Source organism: Euleptes europaea, chromosome 3 (genome assembly GCF_029931775.1).
Source record: "Euleptes europaea isolate rEulEur1 chromosome 3, rEulEur1.hap1, whole genome shotgun sequence".
NCBI classification, from domain to species: Eukaryota; Metazoa; Chordata; class Lepidosauria; order Squamata; family Sphaerodactylidae; genus Euleptes; species Euleptes europaea.
Window position 1 is genome coordinate 5,665,949 of NC_079314.1, and position 21,200 is coordinate 5,687,148.

The following is a 21,200-nucleotide window of genomic DNA, read 5'->3' on the forward strand; positions in this document are numbered from 1 at the left end:
GAGGAAGAGGCTTTCCAACTCTACAGTGGTTTTCTTTAGTTATTTATATAAAGTGCCTAAAACTGCTAGGGGCTCTACACAGAACTGAAAAACCTAGTTGCTGGCTGGATAAGCAACAGACACTCCTTGCTAAACCAACCAAACTGTACAGTAACTTTATTGAACAACATTGTGTGACTCTCTAATGGCTGAGAAAAACAAATGAAAGGGGGGGATTAATATGCAAATTTAAATAGATAAAAAGGTAACCAGGAGTCTTTTGCAAAGGCTGAGAACACATCCGCCTGGCCGGCATTACAGCTTTTCTCCGTGGACCGATGGTGGTGAGCTGGGGTTGCTATGGTCAGATGAGGAGTGTAGGTTGCTCAAGGAACTTTGACTGCTGAACGAAGATGAGAAAGTGGCACTGGATCCTAGAAGGGGGAAAAAAGAGAGGCGCTCAGGTTCCTGGAAAAAGCTGGCTCTAGCTGGAGAGAGTTGGGAACTGTAGCCTGATGCACAAGGAACCCTGGCTTTGGGACTGGCAGAGTAGGAAAGGGTTAGATCGCAGCCTGAAACTGCCATTTCAGAAGCATGGAAACCTCTGTGTGGGCTGGCCAAGTGCCTGCAGGCCATGGAAGTGCCAAGGATGCCACAGAAACAAGCCCAAATGTTTACTTCTTTACACCATCTTGATGCTTCAGGTGCCTATCCCAGTGCTGTAGAAAGGCCAGGGGTCCCCAGGGACAGTAAGATGGACAGCCACCTAACCTGTGAGTGTAAGGGGTAGGTGATCCAGAGTTGTGAGTGGCTGTGGATCAGAAGCTGGCTGAACAGCAGAGACAAGAGGATGGAAGCAGGGGGCAGCAACCACTCCCTTCTGTGAGTTGGAGTGGGGCAGAGCGTGAGTGCCAGCCCCTCCAACAAAGCCCATGGAGATCCCACCCACCCTCCGCAACACAGCCCTGTCGATGATCCACAGGAGAACCTCAGGGCCATCCTCTTGCTAAGACACAGCCGGCAGAGGCTCCCAGGAGAAACGACACAACCCCCAATATCCAGAGTAGGCCTCTCCCGCTGTTATACTGGTTGCCAACTCACCGGCCCGAAAAACGATGGCATTCTCGACTCTCTTGTACATGCTGTGAAACACGTTCTTGACGCTGGGGCCCACAATGAGGATGAACATGTATGCCAGCACCAAGCCAACTAATGAGCCCAGAGAAACCTGGGGAGGGGGAGGGGGCAGGCAACACAAAAACTGGGCGTTAAAACAATACTACATGGCCAGAGATAGCACAGGGGTTGCAAAGGGAGGGGACAGCCTGTTCTTGCCTGATTGAATCCTCCATGTGAAAGGGCAAGTATCTTTGCCACCTATGGTTGCCAACTCTGAGTGGGGAAATTCTTGGAGATTTGGGGGTGGAGCCTAGGGAGCGTGAGGTTTGGGAGAGGAACTCACTGAAGAACATAAGAGCCCACCCGCCAAAGCTGCCATTTTCTCCAGGAGAAACGATCTCTGTCATCTGGAGATCAGTTGTCATTCTAGGGGATCTCCAGGCCCCATCTGAAGGTTGGCAACCTTATGTCACCAGTCAAGTCTTCGGTTGTGTGAACTAACTGGTTTAAATTCACATGATATTTCTGATTTACATCATCCCCAACGACATCCCCAATGATCAGGAGCTGGCAACATTTTTGAAAAATTAAAAATGTTTACGTACAGCCAAGAACACCAAGCTTTCACTAGCAAATATGGAGTCAATTAGCAGAATCAACTGAATCCAGCTTGGTCCAGCCACAGCTTCCAAGGATCTGGTGCTAAAAAAATCCTTTTAATGTTAATCAGAGGGGTTTAGCCCCGCAGCCTTTGCAGAGGGAAGCATTCCACTGAGCAGGTGCCAACACAAGAAAAGCCCCACTCCTGGCAGCAAGCTGTCCAGACTTGGAGAATCCAGAGCAAGGATTTGCCAAGCCAGGTTTCTCCAGCATGTCTTTGGGAACTGAATTGGGCGTGGGGGTTTATTTTTTATAAGGAGCTTCCACCAGAACACTTTCAGTGATGACACACACCTCATACCACCATTTATATTGCACTTCAGAACTTCAAAGTGTGCCTGCTTGGTAGAGAAAGTCAGTGTGATTATTGCGTACGCACACCCCAGAGTGCAGAAGGGGTAACATGAGTCAGTGGTAGAGCATCTGGTCAGCATGCAAAGGGTCCCAGGTTCCCCTCATTCAAAGGATCAGGTAGGTGATGTGAAAGACCTCTGCCGGAGGCCCCAGAGAGCCACTGTCAGTCAGAGTAGGCAGAACTGACCTTCATAGACCAAGGGTCTGACTCCGTGTATGGCAGCCTTGTGCCTCCGTGCAGAGGCTATCTTGAGGCTACGGGTTGCCTAAGTTATGTGCAAGCTCATTAGTGGGACACGGTTTGAATTGAACTGAGCTCATGGCTCAGTCACCGTGCTACGCCGATTCTCGTGAAACACTAGCCAGGCTCATGAAGATTGAGAGGGATGGACTGGGTGTGAAGCTTTCCCCACAGAAAGGGGAGCACACAGCTTGGCTTTGGATGGCGTGAGATTCCATGGGCAGGACTACTACTCTCGCCCCCTAAGTTAAGCTATTGGTGTGCTCCCCAGGCGTGTCCATGTGCCTGTGTGTAAACGGACAATGCCCTTCAGCTGGCAGAACCACGCCCCACCTGCGGCGATGAGGACCAAAGAGCAGCCACATCTACCTTCATGAGGAAGATGGCCCGGGAGGGGCTGAGACGCAGGCCATGGACGTGGATGGTGAACTCCAAGGCGTAGTCGCAATAGGTGGTTTGGTCCACGTCTCTGTGGAAGCAGAAATGGGAGGAGGTGGATCGGCCGCCAGACTTTTGTATCCCTCTCGGCCAGCTCTCCTCATATCACCATGTTTTGGTGCTCTACTTTTCCCCATCATAACTGAAGTCCCTAGTCTACCAATCTCCAAAACCGTGGCACTGGGGGCATGCTGACATAGCCACAAGATCTACTGGTATGTGGTAACAAATAACTGCATATTAAGAAGGTTCGATATTAAGAAGGTTCCCATGAGCCTACAATGTCCAAGCACCAAGAAAGCTGTCAGCTGCATCTCTGCATAAGTTACTACTTTGGCCTTCCAGTCTGTTTCAGCTGAGGGTAGGCACCTTGAAATGTGCCTGCATTAGCCGTGAGTGGGATGTCCCGCCACTCCCAATGCAAAGGCACAGAACAGCGGGGCCACTCAAGAGATTTTCACTGCTCGGTGGTGCTGCTTCCTTCCATCAGCCATGCTCAGGCCAGTATCCCATACCAGAAATGCAGGCAGGGGCTCCACCAGGGGCAAGGAGATCTAACTCTTAGGGACTCCTTCAGGTGCAAAAACAAAAGCCTTATCTGTGGATGAACCAGTGTGGTGTAGAGGTTAAGGGTGTCAGACCCAGGTATGAATCCACACCCATGCCATGGAAGCTTGCTGGGTGACCTTGGGCCAGTCACAAACTCTCAGCCTGGCCTACGTCACAGGGTTGTTGTGAGGATAACATGAGGAGAGGAGAATGATGTAAGCTGCTTTGGGTCCCCACTGGGGAGAAAGGTGGGGTATAAACCCTTTACTAATTGAGAGCTTCCTAGAGTCAAAATGTCTGTACTCTGTGCTCCTTGGTATCCCCCTATGGTCTCTGTGCCCTCAGTTATTTACCTCAACTCTGCTCTGCTGCTCTGTGTGTTTTCCCTGTTCCTCGGCTTGGGAGTGTCTGAATTTTGTAAACTGAGCAAATTGCAGATAACATGAGCATCTATTTTTTTATTAAAATGTTTATACCCTTCTGGTTCAAGGCGGTTTATGATAATCATTAGAAACATCTTTGGTTAAAACCAAAAATAAAATAGCAAAGTCCACATCTCTCCCCCCTCCCTTCTGTAAAAGGTGCTTGCCATTCAAACCCTCTCCAAAGCCCCAGCAAACAGGCAGGCCTTGCAGTGGCTCCTGAAGATCTCCAAGATCTCCCCCTCTCCTCTCCCCGGAGCCCATCCCCCAAATGCCTGGAAATGTGCAAATGCACCTTATTCCACAGACAGCTATGGAGGCTGCCTGTGTGGGTTCTTTCCCTTCTGAGGCCTCAAAGGCCGAAGCCCACAATCCCAGTTACCTGTTTGACACCTTCACTACAAAGAAGTAATCAGGAGTGGTCATGTCCTTGGGAACGATGTCATAACATGGAGAATTCTTCTGGCAGACGAACCTAGGGGAGGTAAGAGATGGTGAATGAGTGGATTGTGTGGCAGAGTGATTTAGGATTCTAGGTGGAATTCAAGGAAAGTTTTTGGGGAAGGATTTGGATTGGGGGCAGGGAATCTTAATTCTGCACTGAAGGGCAACTAAGCAGATGGGTGCAAATGTGCCGAAATAGTATTTTTTTCTTTGGGAGGCAGAATCTGAGAATTCCTTACATAATCCCAAAGTTGGCCCCAGAAAGGATATGGAAACCTTCGGTGTTCGTTTGATTGTCTGAATTGTCTTCCCTCAGCCAGATCAAGCTCTGAGTTATACTAGGAAGGGAAAAAAAGGAACCAAAGTGTTAATGCAGCTCATTCAGCATACATTTTTACTAGCTTTCTTACCACCACCCCCAGTCTAGAAGATGTGTTCCCTAAAGATTCGAGTTAAAGCCCTGGAGCCTCATAACTACAGGCAAGAAGACGCTCCATGCCACAAGGCCTGGCATGAACTTTCTGTTTTTAAAACGTTAACCTCAAGAGACGAGCTTTCCCCTTAGGCCAAAAGAGGTTTGACTTTTGGAGCATGCAGCAGCAAGAGTCCTTCAGAGAAGCCTAGTCTGTGTTTCTTCTACGCCATTCACTCTTCTGGGCATGCCTCCTGACTGAAGCAAAAGCCAGAGTGGTGATTCATACAGGGATGTGAAAGGCCACATCTGAGAGCAGATCATTTTGCTGCCTCTTTGCAGCGAGAAGAGAGAAATAAAAGTGCAGCACCAGTAACAGGAGTTTTTTAAAAGGCCAAGGCCAATGGTGCAAAATAGGTTAAAATACTTTTTATTACTCAGAATAAAAATTCCCTTAGCGTTTCACCCAAGGGTCTTCTTCAAGGGAATATGTAGTTATTGCAGTAGTCCTTCAAATGAGCATAAATTCTGTAGCAGGTTGCTAATGCAACCTTACTATATACCAGTATCCAGTCAAATCTTTTTACCTATTTTGCACGACTGGCTTTGGCCTTTTTTATTGCCTTTTTGCAGCAACAGAAATTGAATGGTCCATGAATCATGAGTGATGTGGAGACACGACAAAATTACCAGCCCCATCAGAAGCTAGCTGGGGTGTAGAAAGACCAATCATGCAGAGACGCAGTGGGCAGCCTCCTCTGTGGATGGAGATTTTGGCTCTCGCTGGAGCTTTTGATTATTCATTCTGTATCTCAGGATACACTAGTAGGGATGAGCCAGCATGGTCATCTTCGTTTCTTTTTGCATCAGTACATAACCACTGTCAGTAAGGGTCTGCCTTGTTTTCGCTGCAGTCACTGATAATTTGTTTATGACACAAATGCGCAAAAAACATTGAAAAAGAGTACTTTGTATGGGAGAACAATTGGTCTAAAGAAGAGGTCTCCAACGTGGTGCCCGTGGGTGCCATGGTGCCTCCTGGCACCTTTTGTGGTGCCCACCAAGTGCTTTTAGAAAGCAGGCGAGGTCCAGGCAGGGCATTTGCTCAGCAGGGCTTTCTGCATCAGAGTTTCTTTGCAACAGAGTTTCTTTCCAATATGTTGAAGAGGTACTACCGGTATTAGAGTTACATATAAAACCTTGCTCCCTGATATTTGGTGCATTGCACAGCATCCTGAGGCAGCCATTTTGTGATTGTGCCCACTGCCCTGTGTTGGAATTCCAAAGGTGCCCACAGGCACATATAGGTCAGGCACAAAGGAAAAAAGAAGTTGCACAAAGAAAAGCAGGTGGGAACCATTTCTCACAGGAGCCAAAGCAGAGGCACAGTGGGGATAGCCCTCTCATGGTAAAAGTGGCTTTACAAAATCTAGCCTTCCCTCCAAGCTCCCAGCCCTTTGGCAGGTCTAACGGGGCGGCTTCTCCAATGCATGGGGGGAGCAGCGCTTGTGTTTGCTGAGGAGCAGGGCCAATGCCTTGCTGTCACCTGCCATGCACCGAATTGTAGAGCAGAATCTCCTGGTTGCTGAAGTAGCGGATCTCCTTCTCTGAAAACGGTCCCCCACCAATGACCTTGAAGATGTAGCTGCCAATGGAAGAAGGAAGGGGAGTTACAGACTTTGGGTTGGGATATGCAAGTCTCAGCACCCACAGTCATGAGAGAGTTAATTGCTTCTTTGTTAGTAAACTGCTAGATTTGCATGTAGCTAACAGGGCCTTGAGTAAATCAGTTGATTCTAGAAAGGGGGAGGTTAACTGAAGTTGTGTTATATCTAGTATCAGTTTTAGCTTTTCCATCATGTAGGAGTTATATGTAGTTTGTTAGCTAAGGAGCAGTAGTGTGTGTGAAAAGGATCTTGGGGTCTTAGTGGACCAAACACTGAACATGAGTCAGCAGTGTGATGCTGTAACTAAAAAGGCAAACGCAGTCTTGGGCTGCATCAACAGAAGTATAGTGTCCAGATCACGCGAAGTGATGGTATCGCTTTACTCCGCTCTGGTTAGACTTCAGCTAGAGAACTGTGTTCTGTTTTGGGCACCACAATTTAAGAAAGATGTAGACAAACTGGAACGTGTCCAGAGGAGGGCAACAAAGATGGTGAGGGGTCTGGAGACCAAGTCCTATGAGGAAAGGTGAAGGAGCTGGGTATGCTTAGCCTGAAGAGGAGACGACTGAGAGGGGATATGATAACCATGTTCAAGTACTTGAAGGGCTGTCATATAGAGGAGGGTGCTGAGTTGTTTTCTGTTGCTCAAGAAGATCAGACCAGAACCAACGGGTTGAAATTAAATCAAAAGAGTTTCCGTCTAGACATTAGGAAGAATTTTCTAACAGTTAGAGCGGTTCCTCAGTGGAACAGGCTTCCTTGGGAGGTGGTAAGCTCTCCTTCCCTGAAGGTTTTTAAGAAGAGGTTAGATGGCCATCTGTCAGCCATGCTGATTCTGTGAACTTAGGCAGATGATGAGAGGGAGGGCATCTTGGCCATCTTCTGGTCACTAGGGGTGTGTGGAGGGGAGGTAGTTGTGAATTTCCTGCATTGTGCAGGGGGTTGGACTTGATGGCCCTGGTGGTCCCTTCCAACTCTATGAATAAATCATTATGTTTGAGCTAACACTAGTGTCTGTGATTATTTATTCTGCTAAATGTAATGTATAATAACCAACATTTTGCCCACTCAAAAATTTCCCCTTAAGAAGTGAAGCCAGGCCAAGTTGCTATGATCAAAACTCCACTTTCCAGTCTGTTTTAACCCAGACAAGGATCTCCTGCACCAATCTGGCCTTCTGATATGCCATCCCCTGACTGGCCAATATAGGGTACCTGGGGTGTCATGAGAGAACTGGGCTTCCTGACTATCAGCCTAGCCTGGAAGCCCACCAGTGTGAATGTCCTGGACCAGGTGAGGCCTGACTGACTCTACCTTCCCCCCACGAGGGTTCAGGATCCTGTGAGGCTCCACGGATCCCCTGCTCAGCTCTGCTGAAAGCCCCGCTCAGCCCTTACCTTCCCTCGAATGGGCCCGAGTGCCCCGTCACCATGTCTTGGATCAGAAAGGAAGGGTTGAACACTGCAAACAGAGCAAGCATGCCCATTGTCACCATGGCCTGACACTGCCACCGGCTGGCAGGGGGCAAGACGGAGCTCAGCACATGCGGCCCCATCCCTGTCCGGGTGCACCACCACCCTCACCGTCGCTAAAGAAGAAGCAGGGCATCTCAGGGTCCGGGTTGACGCAGTCAAAGTAGCGCTTGTTCTTCTTGGTGGTGTACTGCAAAGTGCCCGTGATATCGAAGGCCAACCTCTTGCCTGGGGGGCAGCCGACATTGACGCCCATCGTCTTGTAGCCCTGGGAGAGAGAGAGGAAAACTGACCCTGCTTCCAGCTTCACAACTCTCTGCGGCAGGACCCCCTCATGCTGCAAAAGACACTGGAAAAACTGATGCCGGCACTAGTATTGTTTTTGTTATTGTTTACTTTAATTGGTTCTTACTTGGTTTTATTGTTCTATTTATTGTTTTTATTTCAATTTTATTTGTATTTATTGTATTTCAAATGCATTTTTGCATGTTGTAATCCACCACAAGTCCTCTGTGGGGAGAGGGTGTGGGTTAAATTAAATAAACAACAATTAGCTATTAATGTCATTATTGATGTTATTTTTAGTCTGCCTTTCTCACTGGGACTCAAGGCAGATTACAAAAAATAAGTCAGTATAATCAGTCAGGGTGGAACATCCAACAGTTACTTGCAGAAATCTGAGTGGAAACAGAGGTGAAGCAAAGCATAAGTATTAACGTGACACCTTGAACCAGGGGTGTCGAACTAATTTGTTACAAGGACCAGATATGACATAAATGTCACTTGGTCAGGCCGGGCCATGTGTACTATAAAATTTAATGCCAGGTACTAGAGATACAAACTTTATAGAAAACACAGGCAAAGCCAATTAATGGTATTATTTTTTACTTTGTTTTTTTACTTAAAATGCAAGTATGCTTAAAACAATAACACAATATTTTCTTTAACTGTTTTTTATAATTGACACCTCGAGACTGGGGTCGGGGTGGGTGCCTCTTCTGACAAGCCCACAGTGGGCTCACCAGCTCAGATTGGGACTGGGAGGGGTGGCTGCCTCGGCTGGCTTTCAGGCCGGATAAGAGCCCTCAAGGGGCCAGATCCAGCCCCTGGGCCTTATGTTTGACATCCATGCATTAAACAGATGCAAAATTTATATAGTAGAAACCTCCTTATGGCAACATTAGTACGAATTAAACACAGTGGTACAGTCTACACTCCCTAACCCTTTACCTAAAGCTAGAAAGGCCCAATGTGTTATTGCCCTTTGTGAACTGAGGGTTCACCCTGGAAAGTGTACACACAGGGCTTGCCACGTGTTTGTGCCAGCTCTGCTCCTGCATCATCGACCACAGCCTGGCACAGAGGAATTTAGCAGGACAAGCATTTCCTGGCATTGAGATAGTTCAGTGTTTCAGATGCCAAGTGACAGGCTGCAAACCTATACCTAAGGACCAAACTAGAGGGGAGATCCATGAATGGATTTCTTGCTGTCTTATTCACATTAAATATTAGCACTGGGGATCTTCAATTTGGAGGGGGGGGCGTAGCTCTTTCCCTCTGCACCATTTTTGTGATTGCAATCCCCCTCCCCCCAACAGAGCAGTGATTTGCCTTGAGGGAGTGGACCTACAGGTACCATAAGAATGCTAGTATAATTTCCCCTGCCAGGCAAATAGCCCTTGAACAAGAGGAGGGGACTGTGATCATGAAAACCCTTTTCTGAGCCACGATCTGAATTTGGATCCCCCAATTTCCAGAATGACTCACCATGACACAGCAATTGTATATGATTGGTCAATTGTATGGATGTAAATGTATATAAGTCCATGATATATGTACAGAAGTGTGGTGGAGAGAAAATAGATGTTTGGCGGAGCAGTTTGTTGGACAGAACTGTATCCTGACTGTGTAAATATTGTAAATAAATTGTATAAAGCTGTCCTGGTGTGGACTGAATTGCTGCCAGGTATACTCCTGCATTCCAGCTCAGCTGCATGCGTCAATTTCCAGGTGGGGCCTGGAGATCTCCAGGAATTACAGCTGGTTTCCAGTTGACAGAGATCAGTTTCCCTGGAGAAAATGGTTACTTTGGACAGGGGACTCTATGGGGTATTCTTCGCGGAGATTTGCTGCTGTTTCGATGCTGATTTGCATCGGAGGCAAATTTTGGTTATTCACTCCAGATCCGTGTTTTCCCCCACTGAGCAAAATAGCCGGGTTAAAAGAGAGGCAATCCAAACCAGTTCTGAGCCGTACTTTCCAGTAGAAGAGCGTTTTGTTGCTCGGATGCCCATGAAAAAATGTTTTGCTTCGCTCCCCAGGACGTCTCCTTTCTCCTCCCCCAAGAACGGTGATTGGCTGGGGGAGTTGCCATTCTAACAGCATCGCACCGGCAGGAGGGAGACCCAAAGCAGACTGGCTGCCCCTCTTCAGAAGGGTGATGGGGGTTTTGGCTTGGATTTGCCGCTCTCAGGATGCCCCCCCAACACACACACACATAGGATCGCACCGGCTGGAGGGAGACCAAGAGCAGACTGGCTGCCCCTCTTCAGAAGGGTGATGGGGGTTTTGGCTTGGATTTGCCACTCTCAGGATGCCCCCCCCAACACACACACACATAGGATCGCACCGGCTGGAGGGAGACCCAGAGCAGACTGGCAGCCTCTCTTCAGAAGGGTGATGGGAGTTTTGGCTTGGATTTGCCGCTCTCAGGATGCCCCCCCCCCAACACACACACACATAGGATCACACCGGCTGGAGGGAGACCCAGAGCAGACTGGCTGCCCCTCTTCAGAAGGATGATGGGGGTTTTGGCTTGGATTTGCCGCTCTCAGGATGCCCCCCCCAACACACACACACATAGGATCGCACCGGCTGGAGGGAGACCCAGAGCAGACTGGCTGCCCCTCTTCAGAAGGATGATGGGGGTTTTGGCTTGGATTTGCTGCTCTCAGGATGCCCCCCCCAACACACACACACACAGGATCATGGGAAGAGTGGGCGGGATTAGGCGGATTTGGAGCGGTGAGTCATGAGCGGCAGCAGACGTAAGCAGCGCAGAGAAGTGCGCTGTTTCTCCCGTGAAAAATTGAAAATGCCTCGGGATGGGGGGAGAATCTGCGCTGCCATGAAAAAGCTATTTAAATCGGTTTATTGTTTGCTCCGATTTGAAACCGAAGCAAAATCCACCGTGAAGAATACCCCTATGGCTTTATATGCTGCTATGGTCCCTCTCCTCCTCAAAATCCACCTTCCCAAGGCTCCACCCCCAAATCTCCAGGAATTTCCTAGCCCGGAATTGGCGACTCTAGTTGCTGCCCAACACCACAAAGATAACAGAGCCTGGTGAATGTTACCTTTAGCCGTGGTCCCTTTGAAGTGTAGTGGTAGCAGTTCACTGAGGAGTGTGCCACCTGAGAAAATGGAAAGAAGGGGACTTGAGGGTGTCTCTGAGAAAGAGAAACATCAAGTCATGGGTGTTGCCCTCCCCCAAAAGCAATTTTTTTGCCTGAGAGCAAGGAAGCCAGACTGGGGAGCTTTAGAAGTTGCCTTCTTACTTTTAAAATGATGGAGCCCTTCAGAAGGTTTTTTCCGCTGAGGTCTTGGTTTGGAAACAGGCCCGTGTCGGCGACCGTCACCTAGGGGTTTTTTGTTGGGGGAGGGGGGAAGCATAGTGGGGAAATTACTCTCCCCGCATCCAGAAAACACAGACAAAATGCATGGCAATGTGTGGGGAGAGCGAGGCGACCTCTGATGGTCAGAAAAGGTAGCATAATCAAAGCAAAGCCCCAAAGCAGTCAGAGGGGTGATGCAAGGGAAACAACCTTGCATAAAAGGCCTTCATTAAGTGTATCGGGTGCGGGCGTAGCAAGGTTCAGTGCCGGACAGCTTGCTGGTTGGCCCTGACCTAGCCCGGTGATAAAGTGTCTGAAGGCAAGCTTGGCTCTTCAGCTTCTCAGGCCTCCCCCTCTCCCAGGCCGGTTCCTTCCAGGACCTTGCCTCAGACCCTGGGAGACTCAGCTGTTGGACAACCCATTTCTTACTTCATACAGCACAGAGCCTCTGCTGATGAGCTCCTGCCTCTCCAGTTTTGCAACGAAATACTTTGGATGGGATAAAATGACGGTGACCCACATGGAGTTGAGGGAATTTTCTGCCGCTGACTCCCCCACTGTAAGGGAAAAAAGGAAATCCATTGGTCCAGAAAAATCCGTGGGTCACTGCATTTGCATAATGCTGGCCACCTCATTTCAGGAGGGTCAGAGAGGTGACATGAAGGTTGCATGCCTTGATCTGTCTATAAAACACATATTGAAAGCGGGGAACTGACCATTCACCAAGCTGTCCAGATGCATCTCAGCAAACTGAGCTGTGTCTGATTTGAACAACTACAAGACTTACTCACACAATTAGTTTCTTGCACCCACTACCCGTATGCCATTGTAGCCAGCATATAGTACAAATGGTGAAAATGGTTCGAGATTTTTGAGCTGAGACTTACTACTTAAGTGTCTCTGTATCTGGCGCATGAATCCAGCTTATAATAGTTTTTTCACATTACTTCTCAAATAGATGAAACCAACTGTGCAAGCAGAAAAGCAGGCAATGCAATCTATCCCATGTCAGTAGTAGAAAAGAGCAAGAGTCCAGTAGCACCTTAAAGACTAACAAAAATATTTTCTGGCAGGGTATGAGCTTTCGTGAGCCACATCTCACTTCTTCATGTCAGTCATTTAAAAGACACGTTCAACTGGACAGGTGCAAAGAGGGGAGGCCAGTGGCTCAGTACACCACCTCTCTGCTTAACTCTTGTCCATTGGGACTGGCCCTCTCATACCAGAGCAAACTATTATGGTTAGGTCTGAGGTGGTGGTAATGAATACGTCTTTGAGAGAGGGTAATGTTCCATCCTTTTATAAGGAGACGGTCATGAGGACTCTCCAGAAGAAGCCATCTCTGGATCCAAATGGTGCCAACAAGGATAGACCAGCTGCAAATATCCCCTTTGGGAGCATGGTGCTTGCAAAGATGCTTGTGGGGAAACTTCAAGTTTTCAGTGCTGAAGCAGATTATTTTGAGCTGTGACTCTATGGAATCAGCTATCCTCTGAGCCCTGACCATATTTACTTCCTTCATGTCCTTATTTATTTACTTCCCCAGGGAGATTCACCTGTCTTTATCACATTGTCTTCCACCAGCAGGTGAAGCTGCTTTTGTTTTGTTTTATGTCCCCTCACTCACTTTCACTGGCCCTCCTCCCTGTTTATATGTTTGTGTTTTATTCAGTGGTTTTAAATATTGTATATATACATGACGGTGGAGGAAAGTGCCATCAAGTCACAGCCAACTTATGAAGAACCCTAGTGGGGTTTTCAAGGCAAGAGACGTTCAGAGGTGGTTTGCCCTTGCCCTCCTCTGCATAGCAACCCTGGACTTCCTTGTTGGTCTCCCATCCAAATATTAACCAGGGCAGACCCTGTTTAGCTTCCAGATCTGACGAGATCAGGCCAGTCTGGGCCATCCAGGTCAGGGCTATATATACTTGTTTGTATAAGCAGCTGACTTATGGCGACCCTAGCAAGGAGCTTTCGAGGTAAGTAAGAAGCAGAGGTGGTTTGCCATTGCCTCCCTCTACAGAGCCTTTCTTGGTGGTCTCCCTTCCTACTACTGATCTGACGAGATCAGGGCAGCCTGGGTCATCCACATTAAGCCTGTATATACGTACCTGTGAGAGATCCCCCTCTCTGAGTTTGCTTCTCCAAATCAGTTGCTCAGACGTTGATACAGAAACAATAGATTTATTGAAGCCTTCAGGAGATGAGACAGGCACAGGTAGAAAGTTGCAAGTGAGGGGCTATACGGGTTTACAGAATATATTGACTCCAGGGCACTGGGGCACTGGGGTTCACACTTATTGTTATGGGAAGTTACAAGCTTGGCATAATACAAAACATCAGACGGATCCCAGGAAGTCTGGTGCGGCTATCACACTTCCAAGGCCGCACCGGCCTGAGGGAGTACTGGCAGGAAGAACAGCGGGGGGGGAGATACATGGGCCATCAGGCCTGGCGCCTGAGACCAGAAGGTGTGAACTGCTTTTACGAGTTCACTGATAACACCGCAGGTGATGGAAAGCAGAGACACAAAGACAGAGACCCTCACAGTACCTGTATACTGTATTTTAACATTGTTTAATTGTGCGCAGCTTTGGGGACACTAAATTTGGTAGAAAAGACGACACACCGGTGTTTTAAATAAATAAATGTATGGTACTTGCAGGCCAACATGAATAGGTTACTTAAACATGTGTTTAAAGTGTGGCAGATATGGTTCTCACTGCATTGTTGTGAGGGCGCCGGAGGGCAGAAGCCTCCATGGGCGCGGCTGCCAACTCCAGTTTGGAGATTTGGGGGTGGAGCCTGGGGATGGTGGGGTTTAGGGAGGGGAGAGATCTCAGTGGGATATAATGCTGGAGCCCAGCCTCCAAAGCAGCCATTTTCTCCAGGGGAACTGATCTGTGTTGTCAGGAGATCAGCTGTAATTCCAGGAGACCTCCAAGCCCCACCTGGAGGTCGGTAACCCTATTCCATGGGGCGTGCATGATTTCCTGCACGTGTGAAAAGGGGGCTGTCTGGCACATGGCATCATGCATTAAAGAAGGAAGAGGGCTCAGTAGGCCACAAAAACTTTCAAATTAAAATGGGTGTGTGTGCTCACAATGCTAAAGTAAGAGAACAGCTGCACTATAACACAGATGTTATCTCTCTCCATGTGGCGACAGCTTCTGCCTGAGTTATGCCACCAGTGACACATCCTGCCCTCTTTCCTCCAGCACACTTCCCCCTCCCAGGTAACTCACTGCTCTGTTTGGCCGTCCTGATGCTCAAGAACACCCAGAAGGTGTAGGTGTTGTTCTTGTCCAGGTAGATTTGGGGAGGCAGTTCATGCTGAGCCCTCAGGTTGTAGACCTTTACATAGTTTTTCATATTAACGTAGACACCTCCCGAGGAGTTTCTGTTTGCCGCCACGTAGAAGTAATATTCCTGGAAAGCAGAAGGTGGGGGGAAACATGCTCGATTTAGACTTACAATCTCACCCTATCTCATGGACTGTGGTTTATGAATGAATGAAACCTTTAATGGCAAAAGTAATATTACAATTGTTACAGAAAGTACATAAAATATGCAGTCATTAAGATAAAAACATAGGCCAGAAAGTTCCAAAAATAGAAATTACAAACGTTGGGCTTTTTGAACTTTCATCACATCCACTAGAAAGTTAGCAACATCTACAGTAACCTCCGGATTGGAATCATTTAATAAAAATTGACGTTTTGCTTGGGTAGATAGGAGATATTTTGAAAGAAGCCAATTTTTTAACCATTTCCCACGGGGTGTTTCATATAGAGGGCAGACCAACAGAATATGATCAATTGAGTCCAGGGAATGGGTATCACAGGGACAAGTCCTTTCCTGGATTGGTATTTGTTGATACCTTCCATATAACATCCTTGAAGGAAAGGCATTAACCCTAGCGAGAGAGAAGGCTCTGCGAAGGGGTGGGATGTCCAGAGTGTGAAAATAATGGGGAATATTGTTGGTTAAATTATTGAGACCCAACATTGCAGGGGAACAGACCAAGGGTTGAGTGGGGAGTAACGTCTGACGCTCCATATCCAAGAAATGCTGTTTAACAATTTTAAAAATATGGGCCTCAGTAGTTAAAGCCAGGTCTTCCACAGAGATTCCAGATGATCTTATTTTAGACAGAATTAGACAATCCCAGGAGGTATTATGAAGTTCTTTTAGCAGCAGGGACATCAGAGAACCACGCTCTGTTCTAAAAAACAGTTTAAGCCAATAACGAATGGTTAGCAGCCATGCCTTGGTTTCACACAAGCTTTGACCAAGTTCAGAGGTAATAGCATAATAAGAGACACAGCGAGGGAGACCAAGCATTTTTCTAAAAAAGTTAGCTTGAATGGATTCTAAGTCCCAATTGAACGCATTGGCCCAGATAGGTACACCGTACAGAATCTGGGGTAAGATTTTTGAGTTGAATACCTTAACTGCAGCGGGGACATACTGGTTACCCTTATAAAGAAAGAAGGACATCAGTTGGTTTGAAGAGAGTCTCCCTAGTTTGGTAATCCTGGATCTATGAACTGCCCATTTAAGGTTATAATTAAAAGTAATGCCAAGATATTTAAAACTCTTCACCTGTCGGATTTTGGCCTGACCTATATGCCAGCTGGTGGGCGACCATTTTTTTGAAAAAACCATGATATTAGTCTTAGAGTAATTAATTTTAAGAAGATTTAGATGACAGTATTCCTTAAACGCACTTAAGTAGCGTTTGAGTCCAATTTTAGAATAGGATAAAATAGTGGTGTCATCGGCATATAAAAGAATAGGAACAGCTTTGCCTCCCAATTTAGGAGGATGTCCATTAATAGGCTCTAAAGAACAAGCCAGGTCTGTCAGAAACAGATTAAAAAGAAGGGGAGCAAGTATACAGCCTTGCTTCACACCCTTATTAAATGGGATCTTATCAGTAAGGCCACAGTTTGAAGAATATTTTACTTAGCATGTTGTGGATGAGTGGAGTTTTTTTTAAAGGAATAAAAGACGAGGGTCAATTCCCATACCAGACAGCTTAGACCAGAGTTTATCTCTGATAATGGAGTCGAAGGCAGATTTGAGGTCAAGACTGTGGTTTATGCCAGGGAGGTAAAATTCTGCACTTGAACCATACAAAGCAAGGGAAGTGGGACGCTGCAGCGTGTGAAAAGAGTGCCCGTCGAGAATGTGGCAGAAGTCTCTTCTTTTGCATAATTTGTTTTCCAATGTTAATGTCGCATAAATTATTCTGCTTCTGTTACTTCTGGGGAAGGGCTGGGGGGGGGACTTTTTTCTGCAGGAAAACAACATGAGAGGGAAAGGGGGCTAAAGCCACCCCCAAAGCACTGCTCTCATCCTAGCAGCTTGTTTTGCAAAAGGAAAACTGGTGGAACTCTTTGTCAAAGGAAGCATGGGCCATAAAGGATCTGGCTCCGTTTCACCGGGCTTGCAAGATGGAATTGTTCCACCAGGCCTATAGTTGAAAACAGCTACAGTTTAAATTGGCTAAAACCGACTGCTGGCCTGGACTGTGGTGACCCCCCCCCTCTCCTTCTGCCACCCATCCCCCCACCACCACCACCACTGGCCATGCACCAGCTCTCTCAATTGTGACCTGGCTATTGCTGGTTGTGGTTCTCCCTGACCTCTGTTAATTTTATGTTTTTAGCCAGGGAGGTTTCTTTTGATTTCCGATTTTAAGCGCTGTTACTGTTTTTTTTTTATATATATAGGCCTTTTAGGCAGGGACATTTCTCCACAGTCACCCACGCCGACTGCTTTGGGGCTTCCTTTTGATTATGTAGGCCTTTTCTGCCTATCAGAGGTCACCTCACTCTCTCTGTGCGTTTTGCCTGCATTTTCCAGATTCTGGCATCTGGAAAACACGGGCAAAACTCGCGGGGAGAGCAAGGTGACCTCTGACAGACGGAAAAGGCCTGCATAATCAAAAGGAAGCCCCAAAGCAGTTGGCAGGGGTGACCGCAGAGCCCCTGCATAAAAGGCCATAATGTTTTGAATTGTGGTATTTTAACAAAGAGTGTTTTCTTACCGCATCTTGTTCCTTGTTCTTCCACCAACGCCACGTGGGGTCATGGACTGGGTCTGCATAAGGCTAGGAAAGAAAGGGTTAGGAGGAAGGAGTCTCAAAACCCAAGGAAATACAAAAAAACGTGGCTGTTCTTGGCCAGGAATGCAGAAAGTAGGGTTACTGACTCCAAGTTAGGAAATTCCTGGAGTTTTGTGAGTGAAGCCTGGGGAGGGCAATTTGCGGAGGATGAAGAGCTCAGCGGAGATGTGATGCCATTGAGTCTACCCTCTGAAGGTACCATTTTCTACAGGGAAACTGACCTCAGTAGTCTCAAGACCAGTTGTAATTGCAGGAGGACTCCAACCTAGGCTTTGCCAACTGCCCAGCGGGGGCAGGAAAAACCACCAATTCACCGGGCTGCCCACTGCCCCTCAGCTGGTCAGTGGGCAGAAGAAGGCCAGCAGAATCGGGGTCCTGTAATTGGCACATGCGTGACCCACGCAAAGCACCAATGTCACTTCCAGGTTTACCTGGAAGCGACGTGGATGGTCTAGCAATCACCTCCAAAACTCTATTTTGTTCATAGTATTTCAGAGGAGAGTGTCCACGTTGCTTCCAGGAAGTGACATCGGCGCATCACGTGAGTTGCATGCACCCCAATCACGGCTGCCAGCCACACACCCACAAAGCTGGCGATCAGCAACCTGGCAACCCTACTCCAGCCTCCACCTGGAAGTTAGAACTCAAAATAAAGACTAGTGCCGATTAGGAACTGGTTATGGAGATAGGCAGCACTTATGGCATATACTGACTCATAATCAATATTACTTAAACATTTTTTATCAGACTGTGATATGCATGTAACATCTGAATAACATTCATCTAATGCAATTCACTGAATAACATTCATTCAATGCAAATCAAGGCAAAAACAAGTTACACTTCAACTGTATAAATTGCCAGGTCGGCTCAGATTTATCATGTTAAAAGTTCTCCAAATGTGTGAGAGAAATCTTCTGCGGATGCCAAAAAAATAGGACTACCTTTTGGAAACCTATTTTTTGGCATCCGCAGAAGATTTCTCTCACACATTTGGAGAACTTTTAACATGATAAATCTGAGCCGACCTGGCAATTTATACAGTTGAAGTGTAACTTGTTTTTGCCTTGATTTGCATTGAATGAATGTTATTCAGTGAGTTGCATTAGATGTATGTTATCCACCTGGAAGTTGGCAACCACAGTTTCATTTGGGGTCAGGTCAGATGCCAGAGACACCTAGATGGGGAGCAACGGCCAGTGTCAGCCCTGCCCTTAGAACAAGGTTGGGGCTGAGGCGGAGGGGGCTGTCCAGGTTTACCAGGTTGGCTTTCCTGGGCAAGAAGCTGAAATGGTCTTAAACAGCCTCTATCCAGAGGGGACCTGCTAATTTAACCAGATAGCAGAGAGAGGAAATTCCATTAGGGTAGCTGCTTTAGTCTGTTATAGCAAAACCAAAATGGAGACTTGTGGCATTGCAAAGATAAACAATGTAGTATTCCTGCATAAACGTTTGTGGATTAGAGCCCACATTGTCAAATGCATGAAATGCGTCCTCAGTTGGCACAGATAAATGCATGTATGTGTGCATACACACCTGCCTTTATGTGTGTGGGTGAGCATTTTACAGCTTTGTATTTATTCATGGTTATGGAGATCAAAACCTTGTAAAATGAAAAGGCTGTAAAAAGCAGGAAGTCCATGTGATGATATTTCTATGTTCAACTCAATATGTGTAATTTTTATAAGACAGCATGGCATACCAGTTAGAGTGTCAGACTAGGATCTGGGAGAATCATAGAGTTGGAATGGACCACCAGGGTATTCTAGTCCAACCCCCTGCCCTATGCAGGAAAAGAGCCTTGGCTACTTACCGTGAAGGCTTCTTCTGCTCAGAGGGACGAAGGGCATCTTCATTATGGGTGTTTCCTTTTCCTCTTATCTCGGGAGGCAGGAACCAAATATTTAAATTTTTCTGACCTCTGAGGGTAAACGCCCCCTTGTGATCAGTTAAAGACTTTCCGAGCCTTATATATTTAAGATAGACTGAAGAAACATGTTAGTTATAATTCTATACAAGAAATAAGTTCCTAATAAACATTAACGATGAACCTTTAGGATAACTATAAGTCATGAACCAACAAACAGCGTTTAACTTGAATTGAATGTCAACTGGAAGTTAGATGTAACCATGATTACCTGTAATTTTATTTTATTTGTTTTATTTATATTTTACTGACGTCTGGGCGGGCAAGATGCCCTTCGTCCCTCTGAGCAGAAGAAGCCTTCACGGTAAGTAGCCAAGGCTCTTTCTCGCTCAGAGGGAGAAGGGCATCTTCATTATGGGACATACAAGAGCTGTCCCCCGCCCTTGGGAGGGTTAGACGTCCTGAAGTATACTTTGCAGTACTCGTCTGCCTAAGGCGGCATCTGCTGACAAGTATAGATCTAATTTGTAGTGTCTCACAAATGTGGACACCGAGGACCAAGTTGCAGCCTTACATATCTCTTCCATAAAGCACGGCAGTCGAAGGCTGCTGAAGTAGCCGCACTTCTTCCCAAGTGGGCAGTAACGCCCGCAGGAGCAGGTAAGTTACTTATTCTATAAGCCTGTGTTATGTATAAGGTGATGGTCCTACTAATGGATGCCTTGGACATATGCTTGCCCTTGTCAGGTGGTGAGATATGAACGAATAAGGAGTCAGAGTTCCTAATAATTTTAGTAAGATAAATGTAATAAATGTAAGATAATGCCCTTCTTAGATCTAGCTAGTGCCAGGCCTTCTCCTTAGGATTCTTGGGGTTAGTGCAGAAGATGTAAGCACTATGTCCTGCTCCCTGTGAAACTTGCAGCTACATTTTGTCCTATCTCAGTGATTGGTTCGAATGGTAGTTGTGTGAGTGCTGTCAAAGCTGTGTGCAGGCTCTAGTTGTGAACCTGTGTCTAACAGGAGGAGCTAAATAACTGACGCCCCTTAAAAAGGCTTTTATGTGATGGTGTTTGGTTAAGCGGTATCCAGATACCTTGGGTACTATGGTAGCTATAGATGCCAGTTGCCTTTGTAGAGTGCAGGTAGCTAGCCCTAAGCTCTGTCCCTCCTGATGGCTTCCTTGTTGTCAATATGGTAGTGACGGCCACCGGGCTATAACCTAGGGCTATAAGTCATCTCCTTTCAGTGCCCATGCGGTCAGTTTGTACCACCCTGGATTGGGATGGCATATTGGGTCTTGTAGAGGGAGATCTTGTCTGTCGGGAAGTCTCCAATGGTTCTGTATGGACATCTGAATTATAGATGGGAACCACGGTCGTCGCAGCCAATATGGAGCTATGAATCTGACTGATGCTTTTTGAAGTCGTACCTTTCTCAATACCCTTGGAGGGAGGGGGGGAACCCGTACAGTAGGTCGTGTGGCCCTGGTGACATTAAGAGGTCCATTTGTTCCGCCCCCTGTTGACGGTACATGGAATAGTACCTTGGCAGCTGGTGGATGATGCTGGATGCAAACAGATGAATCTGTGGCGTGCCGAATCTCTGAGTAATAAGTTGAAAGACCTCTGGATGTAGAGACCATTCTGCCTCGCTGATGTCCTGTCTGCTGAGCCAGTCTGCTTGTATGTTGACTGTGCCCTGAATATGTTCTGCTGATTTTGATGAGAGGTTGGACTCGGCCCAAGGAAAAATGTAGTCGCTTCTGAGGATCGTCCTGATTTCTAGGGCACTGATGTGAAGATTCTGTTCTTGATAATCCATGTTGC

The 21,200-nt window shown here is 47.0% G+C and overlaps 1 protein-coding gene across 1 annotated transcript in view; it reads right to left on the bottom strand.

Annotated features, from left to right (window-relative positions):
• Positions 1-294: 294 nt before the first annotated feature.
• The window catches only part of LOC130474232 (cation channel sperm-associated auxiliary subunit gamma-like), a 125,536-nt gene continuing 104,630 nt past the window's right edge, over positions 295-21,200 (bottom strand). The window contains exons 17-29 of the mRNA XM_056845768.1: positions 17,427-17,489; positions 14,617-14,800; positions 11,801-11,928; positions 11,315-11,395; positions 11,114-11,170; positions 7,869-8,025; positions 7,683-7,746; positions 6,165-6,263; positions 4,446-4,544; positions 4,145-4,237; positions 2,723-2,822; positions 1,081-1,207; positions 295-413 (exon numbers count right to left, since the gene is read on the bottom strand). Of these exons, the coding sequence (XP_056701746.1) occupies positions 295-413; positions 1,081-1,207; positions 2,723-2,822; positions 4,145-4,237; positions 4,446-4,544; positions 6,165-6,263; positions 7,683-7,746; positions 7,869-8,025; positions 11,114-11,170; positions 11,315-11,395; positions 11,801-11,928; positions 14,617-14,800; positions 17,427-17,489 (1,371 nt within the window). The remainder of the gene's footprint in view (positions 414-1,080; positions 1,208-2,722; positions 2,823-4,144; positions 4,238-4,445; positions 4,545-6,164; positions 6,264-7,682; positions 7,747-7,868; positions 8,026-11,113; positions 11,171-11,314; positions 11,396-11,800; positions 11,929-14,616; positions 14,801-17,426; positions 17,490-21,200) is intronic.